We start from the raw sequence: 26,049 nt of genomic DNA on the forward strand, positions 1-26,049 counted from the left end.
CATAGAAAAACAATGTAAGACTGTGTTTGAGCCTTCCTGGCCCAGTTTGGTCCTGCAGTGAAAACCATTATAGGCTTAACTGGGAGCAGATGCATTAAACCGTAAACATGAGGCTGCTCTCTGAACAGAGATACACAGCCCTCTAGTGGACACTGGAGACCTTTACAGCGATCAAAGCCACAACATTTTCCCACATTTTTGTTAAGATATGACAACAAAAACATGTATTTCAAGCTCAGGAGACGGAGCAGACTTTGTGTGATCAGATCACCTTTAATATGGTCAGCATGAAAAGATTGACTCAAACACTCATACACTGACTGAAGCAAAATATTGAAGGCAAATCCACAAAATATAGTAAGTTGAAAAGTTACAAAAGAAAACATAATAATAAGGGGTTACATGTGTTTATGCTGTGCAGAAAATGTACAAAAAATGATAGGCGTGAGACTATGGCAATACGACATTAAAATACACAATACAGGACAATATGTATTTTGAAGGACAAATATATATATTTATATACAGGTACACAAAGATACTGCAATTTGGAGCCTTGGCCTCCTGGGGTTTGAAAAATAAAAGTATAATAATAAGTACAAAGGCTTTTTTATTATCTAGAAGCAAGCAACAAGATATATCTATATTTCTATATCATATTTTGATGAAAGCACTCCGGATTTTTAGAGAAGAGGCGTTAAGGTGCGCTGCGAAAAATAACACACCTTGGAGAAAAAGGCGCTTCATTTTTGTACTGAGTCTACATGATGGATACCATCCATTTGCAATGTTTTTGGTCGAATTAAGATTTTTGGTGAGTCTGCTGGTGACTTATAGCACCTAATAGCACCAACTAAAAAGTTAGTCAACTGAGACCTGCATGTGGAGAAATTTGGGGATTTGGGGGGTGCTTTATTACAATTCACGTCCTACTATGATACTTCACTCACTTCCTGCAGGTAGTGGTTTACTACATTACCCAGAATGCTTTTCCACAACTCTCAGAGAGAGGGGGGCGGTTGTTGCTAATGCAGCGTTCACATCCCATCGCATGTCCCATATCCATACTACATGCTCATTCAAAGCAGGCTTTTACGACATAGTGTCTTCACAATTGAAAAGTGGCACATGGGAGGACACGTGAGGCACAATCCCACAATGCAATGCACAAAGGAAATGTAAGCACTGACACAGACACAAAACTAAGTCATCAATGGACGATTTTGTGTCCTCTTCATATAAAACAGTTAAGTATGTAGATATTTTCGTTTGCAGTACTAAAACGATGACCATTAGTGTGCAGTACTTACAGTGTGAAATTCGTATGTACTATGGATTTGGGACACAGCAAGAGTTTCTGATTTGTAGCTCATATTCATGTCAACCTCCACGTCATCATTAAGGCGAGAAAGCTAATATTATTCTGAAAGTTCAGATATATTTGAAATATCACCAGTGAAGTCTGTGTATAAGATCTTGAAGCTAAAGGATGAAGTTAAGAGCTGAGAAAAGTCTCCTGTTCGCTTAAATAAACCATTAAAAACACATAAGACTAGGAGAAAAACACTCAGGGCTGTTCTTCACTCATGACAGCAATGAATTATATTCATATATATTTATATATAGAGAATGTTTCATGTTGCATTCACATTATATGAGATGGAGGGTCGAGATGGTGAAGATTGGCATTCGGACTGCAACTTAGGTTATGCAGAGTTGGTCACATGACAGTTAGAAACACTACATTGATAATATAACACTGCACTCTTAGAATTTGGGGAATTTGAGGAGTCCATATTCGTTTGTTGGATATTTAGAGGCTGTCAGAAAAATCAATGTTTTCCCGGTTTTAAGTGTGCTTTAACACCTGGAAAAACGTGCTCATGTGACCTTTATTTACAAGTTGGAAACTGGCAATTACGCTAACTCCCGTATGACTTGAACGCAGCATAATTCTGAATATCAAAACTTCTTCAAAGTTCGTGAAACCACCACTAGAATCATTCTGGTCTATTTCCTGCTGTTTCATGTCATGAAATCACTCCAACAAACCATCAAAAGCGTAACACGGCCGACAGAAAACTGACTTTTCCGGCAGGAGATCTGTATTGTCTGTCTTGTCCCTTTGGCATCCTTGAGAATAAAGCATCATGGATGGTTTTTAAGTCAAATATTCAGATTTCATGGCTCAGTACTGGATGAAGCGACGCACATTTCTTGCAGTTTGAGGCTTTCTCACGGTGTTTCTTTTCAATCTAAGTGCTGAATCGTGTTGTTAAGAGACATAATAAAGAGGTCAATTAAAAGGCACTTGAAGTCCCTCCCCCCCTTTTTTTAAACTCGTTAAGTATTAATTCTTTCCTTTTTTTCCTCATTTAAAATATACAATAGCTGCCTTTAACCATTTTACTTCTGTTTTTCGCTGCTGGACGATCGTCGATACTCCCCGTCCAAGCAAGAACGTCGATAAATTAACCACAAAGACAGAAAGAGGAAAAGAGAAAGAGGACGGAAATTTGTTTGCGGAGAATAATGATTTAAGGGTCCGCTCTCACAATCGTTGTCTTTCGGAGAGACCGAATCACAACCTGGCCTTAAATTTTCAGGTTTAGTTTCATCCAATCCTGGTTTCAAAGAAAATCTTAAGGCAGTGAGTAAGTCTGCTTAGCTTTGACTCTCTCTGGGTTTAATTCTAGAAAAAGGTGTCATTAAAAACTGGTATTAATTTGAGTTTGAGTCAAAAAATCCCAACGTATCAAATCGCGAGGATCCAGTCTGTTCAAAGTACTAAAGTCATCTTAATTTGTGCAAACGTTGTTGTAATAAAGCTCTTTTTGTCTTGTCAGACGAAGGATTTGTGACTTATTTGCTTTGGCAGACACTTTAAAGGAATAGTGCAAAACATCTCAACGACAGTGAAGTTAAGGCAAGTTGAGCTTTGGTTTCGTTCATGTGTCAAATATCGGTTTCCATTCCACTTTTTTTTTGCTGATATCCTGGTGGAAGTGTTTGAAAGTGTCAACAGACTGTCCCTTTAAAGTTTCAAACAGTTCTGTCAGTTCAGTTTAAGGCACCGTCCACGTGTTTTTTCCACTACAACAGGAAAACAACAGCACAGAAAAATTAAAGAAATATGAAAACAAAACTGGCTCAATGACAAAATCTGAATGCTTTAAAAATATATAAAAGAGGCACAAAAAGCAGCTGTTTCGATGGATCATGCCACGTTTAAATGGTAAAAATCGTCTGTTAGTAGGATGATGCTGTGATATCGTTGTGCGTTTTTATCTCTATACCCTGTCTGTAAAACAAATCTTCCTCACTGGGACAGTAAAGAGCTGAAATGAACTTAATCAAGACGCATATTCAAAAGGACAAAAACAGCCAAAAAACACACACAAAAAGAGTCGATATATTTTATCCTTCTGAGCGCTCAAAATAGAGATTTACAGGGAGCAGGGTGTCTGTGCATCAGGGACGGCAGAGGATCAACAGGCCGTTGTCTCAGCATTCATTCAGGTCCGGGACTGTCTCGTCCACCGTGTGGGGGACTGGTTGGACAGTCAACCTCACATGGATTTAACAAAACGCCCACTTAGTCTTTTCTCCTGTAAAACAAACTGTTTGAAAACTTGTCCAACAGACAAATCCAGAACTGGCCTATAGCACTATTTTTCATGAGATACAAAAATAGTTTTAACAGACGTCTTAAAAGTGTTTTTCTGTTCTGGACTGTGATCACCTGCTCTGACAACAAACTCCTCAAGCCTCTGCTCCAAGAAATCAATTTCACTCTCAATTAAATCCTTATTTTCTGCATGAATTCTGAGCTGCACGCCATCAGCTGGGGACCTCTAAAGACAAAACAGAGAGCTGCCGCCCCGCTGATCTCTGCTAGCTTGATCCTCTCCGATGTTTCCTGACTAATGTTCTGCTTTTGAATCAGTATGTTGTTGTTAGTTTTTCCCTGCAGCCCTCTAAGCAGCGGCAAGCATGCACTTTCCTCTTGAATAACTTACACATTCACACCTTCATTCGTTTTCCAGTGTCCAATGGGCTCATTGCTTGTGGCTAGTGGGGGAAACACACCTACTGCCACTGCTGCAGTGGGTGTTTCATGCTCTCTGGCCACAAGGGGGCAGTAATGAACTCATTACAGCTTGGAATGAGGCAAAGAAGACGCTGGAAAACGCACTTGGTTGGGCTGGGCTTTGCCTGAAGTGTTTTCATACAGTCTGAGCTGGTTTTACAGGAGAAAAGAGCTCTGATGCAGAGCAGCACACATTCGCCACTCTAAGCTTTTCTGCAGGAAGCATCTGGGCCCGTCACTCATGTCGCACATGAGATTGTCTTTTCCCACATATCTACATATTTCCAATTACAAACAGATGACAACAGACATTTTGGAGACATAAAAAAAACAAACAAACAAACAAAAGGTTACTTATCTGATGCAATAAATGCAATCATGGGAAAAAGAGGGACAGTGCTGTTGCGTCAGCCGGGCTGCTCCACCGAGAGGGCTCATACTGTTTCTTTGACCAAAACAGACCAAACTCCAAACAGAATTTTCTTCTTTTTCTTCTCTGCGATAAATGATCAGCCAGCCTGAACCAAACACTGTAGCTCTTCGAGCTTTCATTGCTGTTTTTCAAATGAGAAAAAAAACAGAGAAGGAGAAGTCTGTTTTGTCTCCTGGTCCTTCTCGGCCACAATTCTGGTCTTCAGTCTACTCCGCTTCCATGTTTAGAGACACGAGTATTTTGTTTCCTTTCAACTGCCGTTTCAGTCCGAGTGGGGATCCTCTGCCGCCCTGAAGTCCTGAACTCCTGCCGTCCACAGTGGCTGATTCCTATTTGTTCTCTGAGTAGTATGTGTTCCCATTGGGCAGCGAGGAGAAGAGGAAACCTCCGTTCCCGACGACTGGACGGCTGTTGATCTGTGACACGAGAAAGGACAGATTAGTTATGACTTTACGAAGGTTTGTTTCTTTATGTTTCTTTGTTTTCTAGTTGGAGGAGGAGCCCTTCATGCACATATAATCACAAATACCAGAGAGCCATTCAGAGTCAGGACAATGTTTGTTATGAGCTAAAATCAGCCAATGATATCAGCTGTCCATTCAAGCTTTTTTGGAAGTTTAAAAGTACATTTATTTAAGTACTGTACGATTTGGATTTAACTTGAGTATTTTCACTTTATGTTACTTTACACTTCGATTCCACTACATTTATTTTGGCAACTGAGTTTCAGTTTGAGTTTTGAGTTGCAATTCTGCATAATGAGTACTTTTACTTTTGGAACTTTTGGAAGTATATTTTCATACCAACTCTTGTATTTAAGTTTAGAATGCAAGACTTTAAGCTGTAACTGAGTATTTTTACACAGGTATTACTACTTTTACACTAAAAGATCTGAGATTTTTGATCTTCCACCACCGTACATACGTAGAATATATGAATACATACACTTATTTACATATTTTTCTCCCAGTTCCTCTGTGCCTGTTAGTCTGCACTAAATTTCCTCATAATAATACAGTGACACAGATGGTTATTCACTGCTTCTAACTTCTTGAAATGTTATGTCGCACCTTCATTTGTACTTCTGCACTTTTACCTGTGTCTGTTCACTGAAGTTTAAGTACTGTTGTTGTTTCACCAGCAGGCTGTCTGGGTCGAGACCAGCGGCCATTTGGCAGGACAGCGTTGCCTCATCACAATTCGGGATGGCCGTCATCCCCGGCACAGGTCCGCCTCCAGAAAGACTCTGATAGAAACAGGAGGGCTTGGAGGGGATCTGGTTGCTGGTGGGGTTTAGTCTCTGGCAGGATGATGCCTGACTGAGGTGTATACCATTTACCGGCACAGAGGGGGGGGCATTCTTGAACATACAACTGCTTGAAGGTGCCAGAGGTTGCGGCACCATGTTCTGTTGAACAGGAAATGGTACATTTGAAGTCTCTGGAGTCCTGAACATCAGCCTGCCGTTGACAGTGTTCTGGGCTGCGACGACCCCAGGAAGAGGACTCCTCTGAAATCCTGACATTTGGTTGAGGCAGGCGCCCATTTGCTGATGCCCACTTGAGATCACTTGCTGTTGTTGCTGCTCCAGCGGCCAAGAGGGCCTCTGATTCTCATTGCTTTGTGTGTGAAGTGCAAAGTGGCCCTGCAGGCAGCTAGATGTGGAACGATCTGAGATAAAACCTGGTTCATTTGAAATATTCTGGGTGTATGTTTCAACAAAGTTGTCAGCTTTGTTTGAGTTGGGGACGGAGGAGTTCCACTGGTTGCCCTGAAAGTTGAACACAGGATTTGCGCTTTGGTCCTGGAGGCCGATTGGCAGGTTGGGCGTCCTCATCTGAAGGTGATTCTGCATTGGTTGATTGGTTGAAGTTTGCCTGAGCGAGAATGCTCCGAGGTTGTTGTCGTTGGCAGTGACTTGTTGGCAGCTGACGGTTCTCAGCTGGTTCTGTGTTTGACTGCAAGAGTCTGCCAAGACAGGGTTGAAGGTAACCGGGTTGTCAATGTTGCCTGTGGTGCCCAGTTGAAGGCCAACAGAAGTGGGGAGCATTTGCTGGGAGGCAATCTGCTGAAGGGTTGGGCCGTTCAAACCAGAACTCATCTGAGGAAGATCTATGTGGGTCAGTTTCATCATCCCCAGCACTGGAGTCGATTGTCTTGCTATCATCTGCCCTCCATTTGGTATCAGCTGGTTCTGGGGTTCCAGAGACCAGCCAAAGTTCTGCTCCCCATCCTGGTCAGGATTCTGGTTCTGGAGATCCAATGTGGAGAGGCAGGGTGGTATGTCTTCCAGCTGATCTGGCAACTTGAGCCCGCCTTCCTTCTGGAGCTGCTCCTCTACGTATGACAGGATGTCATTACTGAGGATGTCGTTCAGGTCTTCACTCATTTCACAGCTGTTGGTGCTCATCTTCAGCAGGGTGCTCTCCCAGCTCTTCAACTCGTCAGGCGCCACATCAAGGGTGTCAGTGAGGTCGTTGTCCCCAAGGATCTGCTGCAGAGTGTCCATCATGTCCTGAACTGTGGCCTCGGCCTTCATCAGGCCAGGTTTGGGTGTAGTGTCCAGCCAAACATCTCCACGCACACTGACTGTAGCGTGCGTGTCCTTGAAGGCGACATCGTTAAGGGAGTTGAGGGTGTTGGCATTGTTGTGTTCACAGTAGAGAGACTGGTCCTGATTCAGCATGCAGCCCAGTAAGGAATTGGGGCTGACAGAGTGGTTGTCAAACTTCCTCTGCTTGGGGTTGGAACAGGAATCAGGGTTGTCGACGTCTGGAGTCACATCATATAGCAACGCCTCTCCAGTGGCAAAGTTGAATGGCAGCTGCATCCGGCGGAGGTGCAGCTGTTCTTCCCCTTCTTCATTTCTGCAACACAAAACGAAAATAAGAGCGGGTCACATTAGCGGCAGTAGTGGCAGCAACTAATGTAGCAATGAAACAATTAGCCAATTAACTGATTGGCTGATTGACAGAAATTACTTATCAACAACTGTAATAATGTTGGTAATGAAGCATGCTTTGCCTTGTGCAAACCATTAAAGAGAAACACTCTTTGCTTGTTGACTTACGTCAAAGCTTTCTGCCGGGCCACGATGAAGTCTGGTTTCCCTCCTTTAAAGACCAGCCTGGCGTTGGCCTGGACCCACACCCATGTCCCAGTTTTGGTCAGCAGCCTGAAGACGGTGAAACCACTTTCTCCTGTTTTTATCACTGGATATGACAAAGAAAAAGTGACATATATAAGTACATCCATCAACACATCAGTCTTTCACGTGTTGGTCTCATGTCTAAACGGCTTTTGTGGCTTTTACATAAAAACCGTCAGATGCTACACACTCCATGTACGACTTACTTCTGATATGGTTGTCGGCGCAGTACATCATGTCTGCAGCGTGGATGAAGTTGTAGCCTGAACCTTTCATACAGAGCTCTATTTCACTGTAACCCAGAACCACCTTCCCTCTGAGGAGGAGAAAACATTGAATTAATGTAAAAATGAATCAAGACATCACTTGATGATGAAGATAATAGATAATTACAGAAATACCATATCCTTTCACACAGATGTTAACAATCTGTTTCCACCTGTACGTGTGTGTCTACCTGGTGTCGATTGCCATGGGAGTGAAGTCCAGCTTGTGTTTGGATTGGAAGATGAGCGTCTTGGTGCGGATCTCCAGGATGGACGGCGGCTGCATTGGTGTGGCGATGGCGAACAGAGCAAGCTGCGGGGGAACCAATGTCCCATCTTCAGACACCCGGTTCTGCCCGTGGACCAACTTCAGGCGGCCATGGAAGTTCAGAGCCTGGAGCCAAACAAAGAATAGAGATTCACATGAATCTTGAACCTTCTAATCTGAAGGGGTTATCAAGTGGAGTAAAATGAGATAAATACATGGAGCAGAGTAGAAGTATGAACTTGCACAAAATGGAAATACTCCGAGTCCTGCAAATTTGTACATAAGTACAGTACTTAGTACTTGAGTTACACAGAGACAGAGAGCCAGCCTTTACTGGTGTGTTTTACCAGGAAGCCGGAGGAGTTGTCGAGCAGGCATCGGAAGCGACAGCAGAAGTTTCTCTCCAGGAAGGACGAGTTTTCTGGAGGGATGGTCTGTGGATCGTAGGTCATCACGTTGCTGCTCACCTCCGCAGAGCTCTGCTCACCTGAAGGATGAAATGATCATGAGTCACCATGGTCAGCGTCGATCATTCAAGATGCTCCATTAACGAGTTAATACAAGTTCAAACTACCTCTACTCTTTAGTACATTGAGGTAACATACAGAAACGACCAAACTTATAGCTCATGACAAAAATCTTCCACGATGAGCTGGACGGCAGACTTACTGGAACTGTCTGTGACGCCATCTTGCTGGCCGTGATTAGGGTTGAGAGCGAAGTGAAGCTGCCGTCTGAACAGAGCTCGGTCATCTGTGTGGATCAACTCAAACACACTCTGATGGACAACGTCCGACTGAAAACAGAGACACAAATCATTTCACGACATTGTGTGAATGAAACTGCAATTCACTGCAAACCAGAAGTATGACTACTTTTCATAACTCTAATTTCAAATAAAATTAAATAACAGGGTAAACGGACAATAGACATGAGCAGTATTCTTCACCTTGCCTTCTCCTGTGTATTAATAATTAATTATACTTGGATGATTACAGTAAAAAACAAAGGATAGAACTTCAAATCAGCTCGTAAACATGTCAACCAAATCCAAACAACAAAATACAACCGTTTTCAAATGCAGTATAAACTGCAAAAAGCATACCAAAATAGAATGAGAATATTCACAGGCATACCAAAATAATAAAATAATGTAAAATAAAACAATAAAATGTCCTTAAAAAGCACTATAGATCTATAGAAAAATCTCAGTGGGATAATAGTCATGATTCACTTTGATTTATGTTATTCCAAACTGCTTTCTGAACAGTCATAAACACTAAATGTTTATTAATCTGAGAGGACTTAAGTCTGAAATACATCCCGACAGTTTGTTAATATAACCTCTGTATTTAATGAGCAGAGGGGAAAAAATGCTGAGGCGAGCAGCTTTCCAGACCATTGATTCATTCTGTCCCATAAGCTGTTTGGCTGATCTCCAGTCAGTGCGGGTATATTAGCCTGGAAGACTTGGCTGCGACACACGTCTTGGCAGAACAAACGTAAATGTTGATGCTGAGGGTCATGTAGGACTTCCCACAGCAGAACTAAACTCAAACAGAGATTTGCTCTCCACTTCCAAGAAGAAAAAACACACTTCGCTCATCTGCAGCAGAGGCGGGACATTAAAAACATTATTATGACAGAACAATGAGATAATAATTTTACTTAAGACTAAAACAGCACTGTGACATCACAAACACATAGAGGGTAATGGACATCTTGGCCTTTCCAGCTGACCTTTTGTCAAATCTTAGGTGGTTTTATTAAAACAATTTTGCCTTGTGAAAACTATTTGCATCCTTTTCTCTCTGATTTACTGTGCTGAGCATGAAATGTGAGGAATACACACCTTTCTGTTTCAAATTAAATTTAAATTGGCAGAAGGACAACATTTACTTTAGAACCTATTTAGACTTTCAGGAGATTTACAGTTCTTGAAACAACTGGAACTGCATCGTTAAAGAAATAGATGGGGAAAAGTCATCTGAAAAGCCACTAAATGCACAACTTTTGCAAAAATCTGTCCTATATGCTCAAACAAAGGCTTTAAAAATAAAAAAAATGTGCTTCTTTTAACTTGTTTCTTCTTTGTCCTTGTTCTAGTTTTGGTTGCGTATGCATGAAAGTAAGATTTGACTGAATATTAAAGCTGTTGCACTGGTTTCACGTCCTGCATCCTCAGAGAATGATCACTGCATAAAATCTGCACATGCACATTGCATAACGCACATTTAAAACTCTTTGAAACAAGTCTTGTCATCGGCCAGTGCATGCATGATGCTCGTCTGTCACCACCTGTTTCTGGTCGTGCACACATGAAGACCATAACTAAATCTAATCACGGTCCAGAGTTTGATTATATGCATTGGCACAAAAGACGAGGAAGAGCACTCCTCGCCAAGCGTTTGGTTGGCGAGCTGCATCTCCTCCAGTGTCTATCCTAGTGAGCTGTGTTCAAGACCACTGATGCAAGCATAAACACATACGCCGTGAACAATGCTCTCAGCCCTGACAGACCGCTGAGTGGATGAATGGCACTGACTTCAGGCTGGAACTCAGAGACGCCGTTGTGCCAGAGGACCGACGTGCTGAGAGCACCACACCTTTCAGCTTCTTTCTGTTACTTAACCGTCGACAAACAAACCCAACACAAACCCTCCTTTGTCAACGGTGCTGAAAAATGGCTTCAAACTGCTGACCGGGCTTTGTTGAGCTCAAAGCAACCCTGAAGTCGGGATTTATGAGCACGAGAGCTTTTTGAGGCAAAATTTAGGCTTTTACCACTGCAGAAACAATGTCTGGCAAGTTAGTTTCACATTTCTGCTCCTTAAAATTTAAGCAAAACACACTTTGGCATCATCAAATCAGTATCATCTAAATCTCCTTCCAGAGCTTTCATCTTTTTATACCCTGGTTTATCCCCGGTGTGATCTCGCCTGTCTGCTCTTTATCTCCAGTCTCTTTCCTCTTTTATCTTCTCTGTACCTGTATTTAGAGCTGCTCTCTAAATACAGTTCAGAATGGTAATAAATAGTCAAAGCAGCTGGTGAAGTCTGGGCTTTACCAGGCACTGAGGCCTGGAGAACAAAATGTTTCCTGCCCTGATTGGCATCCTGACTTCAGATTGTGTGGTGGAAAAGCTGTGGTGTGTATATAAGCCTGTGTGTGTGTGTGTGTGTGTGTGTGTGTGTGTGTGTGTGTGTGTGTGTGTGTGCGCGCGCGCGTGCGAGAGGGAGCTGTTTACCACGTGCACTCGCAACGTCCCCTCACCCGACTGCAGACATCTTTAACCCCGGTTCAAACGGATGTGTTTACAAGTCAAGAGTTCACAGCCAACAAAGCAGTTCAGTTCTCATGCACACAAACACACACACACAGACACACACATGACTCACATGTGTGTCCATCATTGAGCATGTCGCCAGACTGACTGACTGAACTGCTCTGACGAGTACAGTAAAATGATCCACACAATGTCCACTTTTATTTGCAATAATAAGAAATGCAGCAGCTCTAACACATGTTCATTTTAAAGTGGTGGAACAAGCGACTCTGTGGTGAGAACGACAGGCAGTTCCAGGAGGAGAGAGAGCGAGAAAGCTTCCTCTCTAAATGCACAAAGTATTCTGAAATAAGAGTTGAATTTATTCCCAAAGCGAGCATCACATGTCAGAAATCCTCCACCACACAAACGAGGGGAAACTTCCCTCCCGCCGGATCATGTTGGTTTCATTTTGACGGACAGTCACATGCCTCTGACCAACATATTTTCTGCATGTTCTGCCTTTAAATTGTACTTTACATGCATTTAATGTGCACAAGAACTCACAAGAAAGCTGCTGTGGACGCAGTTAAAGCTGCAGTGTACTGCCTGCATCTTCATATATTCTGTTCTAAACTGGGCTGACATACGCGGTGTAAATATAAACCTCTATCACAGTCTAAACACAAACTTCCCGTTTCAACTTTGACCCTTTGACATCTCCAGTGCGCTCACTTTCAGTTTTACCTACAAAGAAGTTTAGATTATCTGGAAGCTGCTGGTTTGTTTGCAACCTCTCTCGTCCCGTTCGACTTCCTCTTACGGATTCTCAGCAATTACACTGAGCACAATGAAAAGAGGGAAATTGGCCAAAACTAAATTGGAAGAAAACCACAATTCTCTATTGGTACAAACGATGTTCACATAATTCTATTCATGACATCTGTCTGTTTGCTGTGTCAGAGGACGCAGCTGAAGGGAGAGTTCAAGAAAGAACGATATGTGACAACAGAGAACAGCATGTTCGCCGTGATAGCTTCCAATCTCTGCAGGCTGCGTACAAACGTGAACTGAAACCAGCTGCCTCGAAGAAGGTAGGAGAGAGGTACAAAGAAAGCAGCAGAAAGGTCCCTTCAGAGGATGTTTTATTAAGAGGAACATCAGAGTGAATAGGAAACAGGTTGTTGTGCAGCAAGGAGTTATTTCCGTACAGACTCCTCCTCATTGCAGCTGATTTTATCATCTCTGGAACAGATAATTGCTGCGCTGAAGACAAAAAAAAAAACCCCAGCTCCACAGCTCCACTTTTCATTTCTTCTTCTTCAGTTTCGCATTTGCCTGCGCCCTAAAAAAGCCTTTAATGTCCCAGCGGATGTCAAAACACCTCACTCACTCACATCATTATTGTTCCACTCAAGTTTTACCTGGTGGAAGCCGAGGAAGTCCTGGATTGTGGGGGATGTGTAGAAGACATAGCCTTCAGCCGTCACCACCAACACGAAGCCGTTCAGCGCCTGAAAACCAAAGAAAAAACTTCATTCAGAACTTACAAACTCATCTCCTTGTGCTGACTTCCCTGATAAATGCATCCAAGGCCTCACCTGAAGCAGCAAGTCTCCCTCAGAGAAGCTGACTCTGTCGATGGATGTCACCTGGGAGGCCGAGGAGGGGACAGAGGACGGGGTGGAGGCCGTGGAGGACGGAGGCAGCGTGTTCTGGACATTTCCCCCGAACATCCGGCTCCGCTCGCTGGTCCAGCTGGAGCCGTTCGGGCCTTTCTTCATGGTGGCTGGAGACGGAGAAGACAGAAGGATGCTGTCACTTTTTGAACCCACAGAAAAAGAAATAAAACCTCCACAAAGAAACAGCCAGATTGAAAAGGACGCATGCTGGATTCAAACTTGAGTCTTGCTGTCTTGTATTTTATTTCATCTTTAACACATTTCTGAGAAAAACGCAGAAGAAGAAACCACAGACAGGAACTGAAACGACTTTTACTTTCCTCCACCCAGAGCAGAAATCTCTGAGGCAACTCTGACAACATTTCAAGAAACAGCCGACCTGGAGGTCACAAACAGCTGATTGTGTTTACAAAACTGACCCATCTGGTGAAATGATGAAGTGAGAAAAACAGAAAGAGGAACACAGCATCTTTTCCCATCAGGGTGGAGCCGCCTGGCGCTTCCTGTTGTCTTACAACACCGTCACTCAACTCTTTCTCCTCTTCCTCTTCCTCCTCTGGCGTTAATCGAGCAGCTCTTATCAAAGAGAAAAATGAGTGGCCTGAGCACCTTAAAATATCCTCTGAGAGAGGAAGCAGGTGGATTTTGAAAGGAAAGCTGTTAAAAAATGATGATGGATGTACTGATGGAGGTGGAAAAGTTCAGGAGCTAAATTAATCTACTGGACACTTGTCAATAAACAGAAACAAAGACCGCAATGCAGCTAAAAAAGCTGATTCTGAGCGCTTATCTTTTGCATATTTTGAGGTTTTTCAGGTCTTAAAATGACACCAAAGCATTTGCATGTTGGTGTACAGTAGAACTTCAAGTATCGTGTACGTGCAAAGTCCAGAAAGAAAGTTTGATCCTCTGTCCGCTGTATGATTCATGCAAAAGAAGTACTGGGAGTATCTGAGTATCCACAGAGTTAATGGAGACTGGCTCAGCCCTGTCCTTGATAGAAAACTCCAGGCCAAACGAGGATAACAGGCAGAGCCACAAAATTACCCGTTGGCCTTACCGTTTTCCCCTGTGGACCCAGCACAGCGGGGAGGCGGCCATTTTGGAGGACAAGAATCATGTGAAGTGGTCGACGAAGCCTCAGACGCTGACGGGGAGGCTCGGATCGCTCTGGACCGGGCTGGTTTTTCGAGCGCTCGTGTGTGCAGAAAGGTTTTGTTCCTAAATGAGATCTCCACCGATGGAAACATGCAGCGTCTTCTCCAGCAAAACCATTATGAAAAGCATTTCATGTGTAATTTTGAGATACTGGATAATAACCCTCTGATTATAAGTTAGAACTCCCTGAAAAAGTTATATAGAGCGTTTTTTAGAAACGTCCCTGTTTCCTTACAGTGATTATATGTGACAAGCTCAAGTTTTGCTCTGAAATAGACTCTTTAAAAATGCCTGCAGAAGAGCCCAAAACTGTAGAATTTTCAATTTAAGGCAACAACGAAGGCATACAAATGTGAAATACAGAATATTTGGGGTTTTTTAGTTGACCAGTGAAGACATTTCTTTCTTCCATGTGGTCTTTGGTGAGGCCTTTTTAAATCTCTAATCCTCAACTTCTACTACAAAATGACTGCTGACGTGAAAAAGTGGAAAACACTTTCAAAAGCATTTGGGTTATTAGTTATTTTAGGTTTGGTGCTCCTCCAATCAGCGAGGAAGCGAGAGCGGGATTTATGGCATGATGTTTGTGAGTGAAACCCGTTATTCTGAAACCATAACGGCTCTGAAAGCCTTAAACAATCTGTCATTCCTAATCTTTTGTGACCATGGAGATGCGTCCTGAGACTCGAATGTTCCAGTTTTTCTGCGCATTAATGTGGCGAAACAGGAATGTCTGGTCTGTTCTGACCTGGTCAGTTTGAAAGCATTTACACAGATATGAGGCTGTTTCATACACTGATCTTCCTGATTCAGAACAATCCCCGTCTTTATAAGTACAGATCGGTAGAGCCATAAAAGTACCAACAGGGTCAAATAATTTGAGATTTGCCATAACAGCCTGGTACAAAGACGAGAACATGCCAGGGGACGACCAAACCAGATAGGATCGTTAAACAGACTGAAGTACAAAGGAAGGAAATGTCCCAGGAGCTAAAGCTGTGCACATACTCTCAGTGTATCTGCTTCATTTTCCTGAGTAAGACCAGGAGGCACTACGTTTCAGAAGCTCAAAGTTTTCCATCAAAGAAAACACTCGATCTGTGGCAAGAAAATCAAATACTGAGGGCATTTAGGCAACACCAGCAACCAAACTATTCGGAACGCAAACAGAAACACACCACAAGTGGCCGGTTTGATCGGAGCCATAAAAATATGAAGAGAACACTTAATCTGGGCTGTAAAACAGCTGTTGCAAATACCAAAATACACCAAAGAGCCAAGGAGATAGTTTGAATAGAGGCTGGAGAAAGAACCAAGGCAGATTTTGTTTGATTGGAGCCATAAATCAGCTTGTTAAGGAGAAGAAAGCAAAAAAATGTGTGATGTTTTGATTTTATTTATGGCACCGAGATGCCCTCTTGTGTTGATTTACACCACCGTCTCTTACACTGCCTGTTTTCTTTAGTTTGATTAATGGTGCTGCCAACTGCTCATATTCCCAAAGCAGCATTTCACTTGTTTCGCACATTCTGGAGGTTTGCCACCCTGCAAGCTCAGGCTCAAACAATTCTTCAGCTGATGCAATACCAATCAGCAAATGAACATGAAAGGGGCTGAAAAAGAGACGAACACAGAAATGTTATAGAGAGAGAGCATTGGGTCGACTGGTTGGTAACTTCTCCACAGGAGACCGGACCTGCTCCCACACCAGTCCCATCATGTGTTGTGAAATGTGTCAACATGCGAGCTTAAATAGCAGCTTCATGCTAAAACAGACTTTTAATCCCATGCTCCTTTGCCTCCCTCTCCCTCTCCTCTCGGGGAAGATTCCCCCCTGTGCCATGCTAAACCTCCGCTGCTCCCACGGCGTGCTCTGCGCAGCGTTTAACATGATTTATGGCAAAACACAACAGCGCCAATCGATTTCATGCGCTCTCAAATTTCATGAATTTAAATACTGAATCCTCTTTTGTTTTGCAGGCCTACAGCAGCGTTTAGGTGAGCGCAGGCGCTGCTTTTTTAACTGTTTATTTATCCAAGAAAGATTAGCTGAGCACATGCACTCTTTCCCAGCAACGCCTTGCTTCACATCATCACCATTCGAGAGATCTCCACCTGGGAGCAGCAGCTTCCCAGTCCAACCACAGACATTTAGCAGCTTTAGCAGTGGCTGGCAAGGCGACGATGCGTGTGCTAGTAGCTTTAACGTTGCTAGCTCCTCATCTCAAAGTGTGCTGAGCAGTCTGAAGACACCTGGTTTGACATCCTTTCTATAACCTGACCTCACACAAATATTCCCAGAATATAGGCGACGCCAAACATCTATTTTCTTAACAGCTGACAAATGACTGGAGCTCTAAATTTACTCTCTGCCACCAGGAAAAAAGGGACATTTACGGTAATAACATGTTCTGAAATCCAAACAGAAACTGGACAAGATGAAACTTGTGCTCTTTGTTGACTAAATGAGACACTTTTGCCCATTTTGAGAGGCTGAATCATGATGAAAGTGCAAATATGAATCAGTTGTCCATAAACATAACACAAACAATGTGTGGTGTGTGTGGGTTGTTAATAAATATTGAGTAAAGATGTACGTTAGACACGGGAATGTTCTTAAGAGTGTACGTCTTTGTCTCTGGTTTCACTGTTGCCTTAGTGTGGTTTTGGTGTGAGTGTGTGTGTGTGGAGGGGGGTCTGTCCGGGCATGCTCGGAGTCAGTGCCTCGAACACACTCATATACACACACTCATAGCTGGAGGCGATCTGAATTAGTTGTTCAGTGTCGAAGTGAAGCAACAATGAGCTATTTTAGTATCATGAAAAATGAGGTGAGACAGGAGGTAGATCAATATGGGGGAGTAGAAGTGAAAGAAAAATGTGAGGTGTAAATAGAGAACAGAGAGAGAAATTAGAGCAAGAACAAAAGAATCAAACGGTGCGATAGTGAAGGAAAAAAAAAGAACAAACTATAAAAGGAATGAATACAAAATGAACACAAATTAACCAAAAAATCAGCTGAGAAAAAGAAATACAGAGGGACGCTGTCGGTGCCCTGGGGAACTCCCAGCTCTGTCCCTGACGTAGTAAAAGCCCACTTCATTCACCTCTTTACCTCCAACGCTGAGGTTTTAACAAGGAACAGCTGACTCCCTCCGCACTGCCAGAGCCCTCGTAAAAACACGGGAGAAACCCCCAAAACCACCAGCACCCGCTTCACTTGGGTACAGCGCAGTGATCAAAAAAGGTTCTGTATCTTACCAACAAAGCAAATTTTGCTCTGATTGTGCTCAGTTTAGGTATTGTGAAAATGAAATTGTGAAAATGTGTTCTTTTTCACCATTTCTTTTCATTTTACAGACCAAACAACTCAGAATTACTTCAATGATTGAGAAAATAATTGGGAGACTATTCAGTAATGAAAATAACTGCCGGTTACAGTTCTCAGAAGCGTCCCATAGATTCTTTACATTGAGAAAAAGACCTCTGAGGAAACTCTTTTTGGGTGTGGGCCTCCACCACAAAAACCCACCCTGTGCACTCGACGACCCCGTTGCCAAACCCAAAGTATATGAAAACATCTGAGGCTGCAGCAGCCCATCTACCTTCACCGCCATTTCTCTTTTCTATCATATTTGTGAACACCCCCCCCCCCCACCTCCATCTCCCAACACCCGCTCTGAAGCACTTTGCGGTTTCTGTCGACTTTGAAACCCAAGAGCTGAATGGAGTCATTGTTCTTCATCCCTTTGGACTGCAGGATGGGGGGGGGGGGTGACAGGAGATCAGCATCACCGACACACTCACTCGCTCTCTCTCTCTCTCTCTCTCTCTCTCTCTCTCTCTCTCTCTCTCTCTCTCTCTCCCCCCCCCCCACCCTCAGTCTGATCCTCTCGGTGCAGGTTTGGACATGAACGGCGAGGCCTTTTGCAAAAGTACAGAAAAGGCCTTGTCTGGTTTGGAAAGCGAGAAGGGATTCAGATTCAGAGTTCCCTCTGAGTGTTTCTCCATCAGGTCTCTGGCTTTAAACCCTCTCTCCATGCTCTTAACATGTATCATCTGTTGTCTAATGTGAGTACTTTCCTGTTATGTTACTGTCGCTTTGATCAGTGACATTTTTTTGCCACACACAGCGCAGACCACATGTTCACTCCACCACAAACTGTCATTATCTGTCCATTAGGGGGTGCTATAATAAGCCGTCACGCCTCTCCGCTTATGGCATTTTTCACCTGGATATATTTAGAAATATGAGACACACATGCAACTCTTGCTGCCATTGTCCGCCACGTGTTGTCAACTTTTATCATCATAAACACTCAATGCAACCATTTAGTTCCAATACTTGTTCATTTTTTAAGCTATCCTGGAAAAGAAAACATCCATGTTTACAGTACATTTTGCAGCTTTTCTTCCATCCTGCGGTAATCAGTGTCAATCATCTTCACGAGCTGCACTCATGAGGTGGCTACAAAGCCTTGATGGCTGATGTCACACTGTTTTTAATTTTGTTTTCTAACCTCTTTTCGTCCAGCTCTCCACCACGCTGTTGTTACTGTGACTTCCTGCTCTGTGGCTAAATGTTTTACCTTGATAACCACAACTATTTCACTGACGGCCACGCCCAAATGGCGAGCCAACAGAAAATGGTAAACATCCCAGCAATTTCAGACTGCTGGTGTAAAACGCAGACTGTTTATTTATCACTTTAATGAGAAAAGGTGTCAAAGTGCAGGTTAGGATTTATATTTATAGACCTCATGTCTTCAGGCTGTGGAGTAACTTCCAGTGCTGCAGGCCTGAAGCTGACGGATGATTCCTCCTGTCAGGCGTTTCCTGGAAAAATCTGTCAAAATCTGGAACGACTGCACACGCGCACACACACACACTGCACAGGAAGGCAGGCAAACACAGGTCCACACAGGCTGTAGTCGTGTTCACACTCTGAAACAACACACAACCTCCTGTGAGAGTTCATGTCCCAAACACACACACATGCACACACACTGCTCCAGCCCTGAACCTGCTCTTCCTATGACAGCGCTGACCTCTGACCCCTGCATTGCTACGATAAGGCTGAGTCTGGTGGAGACATCTCAACGTTTACATTCCTCTGGCTGCATGGCAGGTCACCTTCGGTTGCCTCCGCTGATACCGCACACACTGACACACCATACCCTCACACACAGGCACACACACACACTGGGCTCATACCAATCATTCATTAAATGAAGGGCAATCTCCAAAATGCTATACATCCACTTTGTGAGACTGAAGCTGAGAGCTAGATTGTCTCAACTGAGAATTTCACTCTTTGACAGTGAGGACGAAGCACAAACCTGACGACCTAACACAAGACAACCCACAGAGCCACTGGTCAGGAACTGCAGAACTTCTGGCGGTAGACGACCCGGCAAATCCCGTGAGAACGGCATCTGTTGCACGTTCTTATTCCAAAACAAACACGGACGCCAACTAACAGCTTACACTGTTTGTATGCAGTAACATGTGTGGTGCAAAGGCCAAGAAAGGAGGAAAAAAGGCCAAAGTTGGTGAGATAGTGGTGTAGGACGGTAGGGTGTACAGGGGGAAGTCGAGGTGAGTGCTTCAGGTCAGCTGTTTATTTACAGGTACGCCTCCCTCAGCAACACACAAGTGTCACAACGCTGCAAGAATCAAACTGGATCAAAAGACTTCAGATGAGACTCTTTGCATATAACATATGTACAGGACTTTTAAACTTGTCTTGGCGTGCATAGTTTAATATGAGGATCATTGATCACATTTAGCTTCATAAGAGTGAGGAAGTCACGTCTGTGCAACAGGTTTTTACTCCTACAAACTGATCACTGATATGAAAATACCATAACACTGAATATTATCGCAGCTGCAGAGTATTTGAAGCCACAACTTTGACAGAAGATGGATTCATGTGATAATCTTTTCCTTCCAAAAATGACAGTGTGTGAAGTTTAAATAAGGATAAGTAATCAGGTTGATTTCACACGAGGGGAGAAGAGAAATGATGGGTTGAAAGCACTTTGGCAAGAAGAGTTTGCTAAAAACCTCAAAAGTCATGAGGTCGATCCACACCCAGAGTGGCAAATTAACAGAGAAAGAAAGAAAGAAAGAAAGAAAGAAAGAAAGAAAGAAAGAAAGAAAGAAAGAAAGAAAGAAAGAAAGAAAGAAAGAAACGTCTGAAGTTTGTTTAAACACAACTGATGGAAATACGGCTAATTTGCTGTAGTTGCTGCTTATTTTCAAATGAACTCTCCCCTTCCAACACACACACACACACACACACACACACACACACACACACACACACACACACACACACACACACTTAGCATCGCGTGCGAACTTTCAATCCCCGGCATCCTGAGCTGAGAAAGGAGAGGAAGGAGGTCGGCGGAGGAAAAGACGAACAGGGGGAGAGAGAGAGTGAGACAGAGAGAAAGAGAGAGAGAGAGAGAGAGAGAGAGAGAGAGAGAGGCAAAACATTCAGTATTATGTGCGCACACATACACACACACAGGGCGACGGCTGTCACAGTGTCAGATATTTCTTTACTGGCTTTTGAATGGTTTACATGATTACGTGTTCTCTAATTTGTTACTGCTAAATGTTATTGCACAGTACAAACTCATGAGGTGGGAGGAGAGGGGTGAGGGAAGGTGGAGGAGGAGCAGAAGACAAAGAAAAAAATGGAAAGCGAGGTAGGAGGTGAAAGCTGACAGGAGGTAGGAGAGGGACAGATATGGAATCAGAAAAGAAATAAAGGGAGGGACGGGGAGATTTGGGTAAAATGGGTGGAAATAAATTGACGGTATGACATTAGGTGACAAAGATGAAAAGAGGAGGGAGGTAAAGTGAGGTCGACGGAGGATGGAGAAGGGAAGGGATGTGAAAAGAGGAGGTGAAGAAGTTTTTGTAAAAGGGGGGAAGGAAATGGGGGGGTGGTGTTAGGTAAAAGGAAGGGGGGGGGGGTGGGAGGCAACAGAGCAGTAATCTGTAATGGAGTTTGAAGCATTATGTAGCCTTATCGCTGTCGTGCCGTGGGCCCATTGAGGACAGGAAACCACCCACCAACACACACACACAAACACACACACACACACACACACACACGCCCCTGACTTTTAACTCAGGAGTAAAGCTTATTTCTAGATAAACAAGTGTCCATCTGAACCAAACCTAATTGAAAAACGAATACATTTAAAATACAGAATCGTCACTATGACGTTTTTTCTCCTTAACAGCAGATCTGCCTGCTCTCTATCATAACCAAACTCCTTCCTCCATGCACCACACCAAAGTCTGCACCACATTAAAACCTCCACCCAAACTGTTTCTGTCCAGGACTGCCGCTCTGGAGATGAATGCAGCCTCCAAAACTGCCAGAAATAATAAGCTTATGTACCAAAATTGCAGGCGGGCACATTTCAGCCTTTCACTTAACCTTCATTCATTTTTTTTCTCACAACAGCAATTTGTCTTGATGGAAAAACATGGTGACAACTTCAAGTGTTAGTGGAGGAGGTTCAGTAATTGTTATTATTGCCAGTGGCAGCTGTAATTTTAATCCAGTAAAGCCTGAGTAGCATGACTCACTGCACCAGTGATTTGAAAAGATTTGCAGTTACACTTTGATCTCGTGTGAATCTGCCTCATCTGTGATTTTTTTAGGCAGGAGTCTGAGCAAAAATGTCAATAAAACACATTTTAAATGTAACTGATGTAAAAACACAGTAAACCAGTCAGTAAACCAGCTTCTCAGTCAGTAAACCAGTCAACAATCCAGCTAGTCAGTCAGAGAGTAAACTGGTCAGCAAAGCAGATACCCAATCAGTAATTCAGCCACTTCATCAGTCAGCAAACCAGCTACCCCATCAGGAAACCAGTAATCCAGTCAGTCAAGGACAAAACAAGCAATCAGTAACCCAGTGAGCAAACCAGTCTTTCAGTCAGTAAACCAGTTCCACACTCTGTAATCTAGTCTGTAAACTACCTTCTTGGTTGGTAAACCAGTCAGTCATCCATCCCAGTTGGTCAGTAAACCAATCAATGATCAGGCCAGTCAGTAAACCAGTTAGTCAACCTGTAACCCAGTAATCCAGTGATAAAACTAGCAATCAGTCCCCCAGTCAGCAAGCCAGTTAGTCAGTCATGCAATCAGTCAGTCGGCTCGTCGCTGATTTCCTGGCATGCCCTGAGACCAGCCTGGCGGTGGTTGTAACCCTGAGTGATGACTGACAGGCGCTCTCAGCAGCAGACTGGCTCGGCAGGCAGCCAGTGGAGTTGCGTGTAAAGAGTTTATTTAGACAAGGGAGCGAGGGGAAAGAGGAGTAGGGGGGCTGGCTGTTCAAAGATGTTTTGTTCAGGCCTGAGGGATCATTTCTACTGCAGAGAGGGAAGAGATCTCACTCCCGTCAGAACTCAAGAACCAAATGAAAGGTTCCACCAGAACAGCACCGGTTGCGATTTTTTATACGCTGTGTGTGCGCATGTGTGTGCACGCGCATGTGTAATAGACCAGAAAGAGGAAGCCAGATAGAGTTCACATAACACTAACACACACTTATACTTAAACATGTACACACACTTAAACAAATGCACAGATGCATGCAGCTGCACACCCACATGCACATGCACACTCAGACACATGCACAGGAACATATGAAACATGCAGATGTGAACAGATGCACATGCAAACATCTGTGCATACACACTGTCTGTAAAGTTAGCCACACACAGATATAATGTGCGAAAAGCATAAAAAAAAACTCCACACATACGAGTGAAAAGAATGCAAGTACACACACACAAAAACAACATGACTGATATGCTCTGTTCCTGGCAAAGGTGCGTGTGTGTGTGTGTGTGTGTGTGTGTGTGTGTGTGTACGTTAGTTGGATCACTATAAGTTTGATCAGAGGAGTTGGCTTGTTTTAATGTGTTTTCAGCAGTGTGTGTGTGTGTGTGTGTGTGTGTGTGTGTGTGTGTGTGATCATGTGTGAGTGCTAAGTTCTTCTGCCTTTGACTCTCTCTCTCTCTTCATCTCTTTAACCTCTTTTATCTCTTTTGCTGCAGCTCTCTCTCTCTCCCTCTCTCTCTCTCTTACTCTCTCTCTCTCCCTCTCCCTCTCCCTCTCCCTCTCTCTCTCTCTCTCTCTCTCTCTCTCTATCTCTCTCTCTCTCTCTCTCTCTCTCTCTCTCTCTCTCTCTCTCTCTCTCTCTCTCTCTTTTCTTTCCAGATCATTAGTTGCAGTCCAACAACAGCAAAATCCTGCTTCTACATAAATGCATGAGCATAACGAGCAGTGAGAAACATGCTGTCTTGTCCATTCTTCCAGAGGAGTACAGAGGACTGAGAAAGTGTCTTTGCAGAACATTATGATGTCACAGAGAAGCTGACCTTTGACCTTTTGGACACAAAATGGCCTCACTTCTTCATTTCACCCTCTGAGACATGCGTGTGAAATTCTGTCATCATCACCATATGAATTCTTGAGTTAAGGTCGAAGGTGTTTTGTGAGGTTCCAGCGACCTTTGACCAGGAAAATCTAATCAGTTCACCCTTGAGTCCGATTGAACATTAGTTTGCTCTGGAAGAACAGCACCCTCTTCCTGTTTTATAACTGATGCAGAAAAATGGAAGAAACACACATTCAGGCCGCCGCAGTGTGCTCACCGACAGCGTGGTTCATTTACATATCAAACGAATGTCAAATTTAGCATCAACAAAAGCCACTCAGGAGCCATTCAGGGAGATTTCCCAGCACACATGAGGCCTGTTCTGAGCTGTGAATCAGAGGAAAACCCAGCCGACCTCAGCAGCTTCCTGCCCATCGCTCGGCGGTGGGCTGTGAAACCCCGAGGAGCTTCTGTAAAATGACATCATCAGCATTCAGCCTTCCCGTCGGCTTTCACCTGCCACTGACACACATACAGGAATCTTTAAGTCCACCTGTGGCTCCATGCGCATCATGATGCAACTGAGATATGTCAGTTATATTCAGCCATGAAATGTTTGATTTTCAGATAAATTGAGCTTTTCTTGAATAAAACTTTCCAAATTCAGGTGTATATTGACTTTCGAAATTGCCTTTTCATTAATTGTGACTGAATTTTGACTTGAAACAATCAAACTATTTAATTTGAAAAAAAAAAAAAAGCAAGAAAAAATCCAATAAATGGTCATTTATGGAGGCAAAGCCAGGTTTGGCTGACACTGCAGCCTGCGCCTTTAAAACCCTCAAACGAGACAGTTTCTTTTCATGGGTGACGCCACGTGTTGCGGGTGCCACGAGACGGAAGTGGTAGAACTTGGCTGCCACTGTGGTGAAACATGCACACGCACGCACGCACGCACACACACACACACACACACACACACACACAGTATGTAAATGCCAGTGATGATTCATTATTTCCATCGGTGGGTGGTTTGATTGAGAGATACTATAGGCTAAATATACAACAGTGCGGCTGAACGCAAACAGCTTTTGAGGCCATATAGTGTATTTAAAGTTTATTTCTTTGTCCCAAATCATCATGAATTGAGTCAGACACACAGGAGGAGGATGAGGAGGAGGAGGAGGGGGAGATAAAAGGTGGAGGGCAGAGAGAGAATGTTATCACTTCCTCTTTTCATGCTCGCTTGAGGCAAAAAACTGCAAACATTTTGATGGGTTTGATCTCAAGAATGATGTGTATTTTGGATAAATGTTGCTACTGGAGACAGGAATAACACAATAAATCACTCGATCGTCCATTAATGAAGGGCCTCCACTTGAAAACTGACACAGCGTGATTGTGTAAATGAAGGTGGGGATGACTTTGGCAAATTTATTGCACTTTAAAAGCAATTTGCCCGAAGCGCCGAAACAGAGCCGACAGCATGAGAAGCCTTGAACCGAGCAGACTCCAGGGACATTTCCTGACTCTGAAGTGTGCGGTGAGAAGCTTCAGCTGGACGTTTGAGTGCAGAAGTTATCAGAAAGAAACGCCGGGCTGATGAAAGATCAGCGTTGTGTTTCTGCTGTCCGCTCCCTGCAGCCTCCCACACAATCAAATCCAGACTGCACACCTGCACAACTGTGAATAACATGGAAATCTGATACATGCAGCCAATATTTGTCTTTTATTAAATATAAGATACCGTCCGCCTCTGATCACAGCTGGAGAGAAGCAGTCTGGAAAACCTGTAACAAGACGCTTGAGAATGTTTTCTAAAACACAATAAAATCCCCAGTATTGAATCGAGTCACTTTGACTTCAACAGCTGCGAACTCCAAACTGAGTTTACCAATCAAAGCGGAAACTTTTGGTCACTCAAATTTGAAGATATTGGGTGTCACTGACGCATCCCTGATCATTTAACAGCCAAATAAGCTGTTGGCAGAGTTAACTTGTGTGACTCCAAGTGGGTGCAATGTCCAGAAATTGGTGACTTAAACGCCAATTCGACAAATGTTCATTGCTTGCAAATTGCATTTAAATGTGCATGCATGGGTTACAAGAACTCACACGTTGCAAATTTGGTACAAGGATGAAAGCGCGTCATTACACCTCGCAGCGCATCCTTGTATTTAGTAGTGATAGTGATTTGTTTGAAAACTGAAACTAAAACTTTCAGGTTTGCGCTTGCATAGGACTCCCATATTTATCTTGATTTGCAAAGCGGCGAGCGTCTGCGAACTGCTGAACGTGAACTTGAGCCATCCGCTCTTTGTGC

At 43.5% G+C, this 26,049-nt stretch overlaps 1 protein-coding gene across 1 annotated transcript in view; it reads right to left on the reverse strand.

The window, feature by feature from the left end:
• Positions 1-253: 253 nt before the first annotated feature.
• Positions 254-26,049, reverse strand: part of ahr2 (aryl hydrocarbon receptor 2) — a 55,553-nt gene continuing 29,757 nt past the window's right edge. Inside the window, exons 3-11 of the mRNA XM_070994242.1 lie at positions 13,072-13,259; positions 12,895-12,984; positions 8,875-9,001; positions 8,553-8,692; positions 8,129-8,331; positions 7,878-7,987; positions 7,594-7,735; positions 5,620-7,390; positions 254-4,939 (exon numbers count right to left, since the gene is read on the reverse strand). Coding sequence (XP_070850343.1) covers positions 4,853-4,939; positions 5,620-7,390; positions 7,594-7,735; positions 7,878-7,987; positions 8,129-8,331; positions 8,553-8,692; positions 8,875-9,001; positions 12,895-12,984; positions 13,072-13,259 — 2,858 coding nt within the window. The 3' untranslated portion in view covers positions 254-4,852. The remainder of the gene's footprint in view (positions 4,940-5,619; positions 7,391-7,593; positions 7,736-7,877; positions 7,988-8,128; positions 8,332-8,552; positions 8,693-8,874; positions 9,002-12,894; positions 12,985-13,071; positions 13,260-26,049) is intronic.

This window comes from Chaetodon trifascialis, chromosome 24 (genome assembly GCF_039877785.1).
Source record: "Chaetodon trifascialis isolate fChaTrf1 chromosome 24, fChaTrf1.hap1, whole genome shotgun sequence".
Classification (NCBI taxonomy): domain Eukaryota; kingdom Metazoa; phylum Chordata; class Actinopteri; order Chaetodontiformes; family Chaetodontidae; genus Chaetodon; species Chaetodon trifascialis.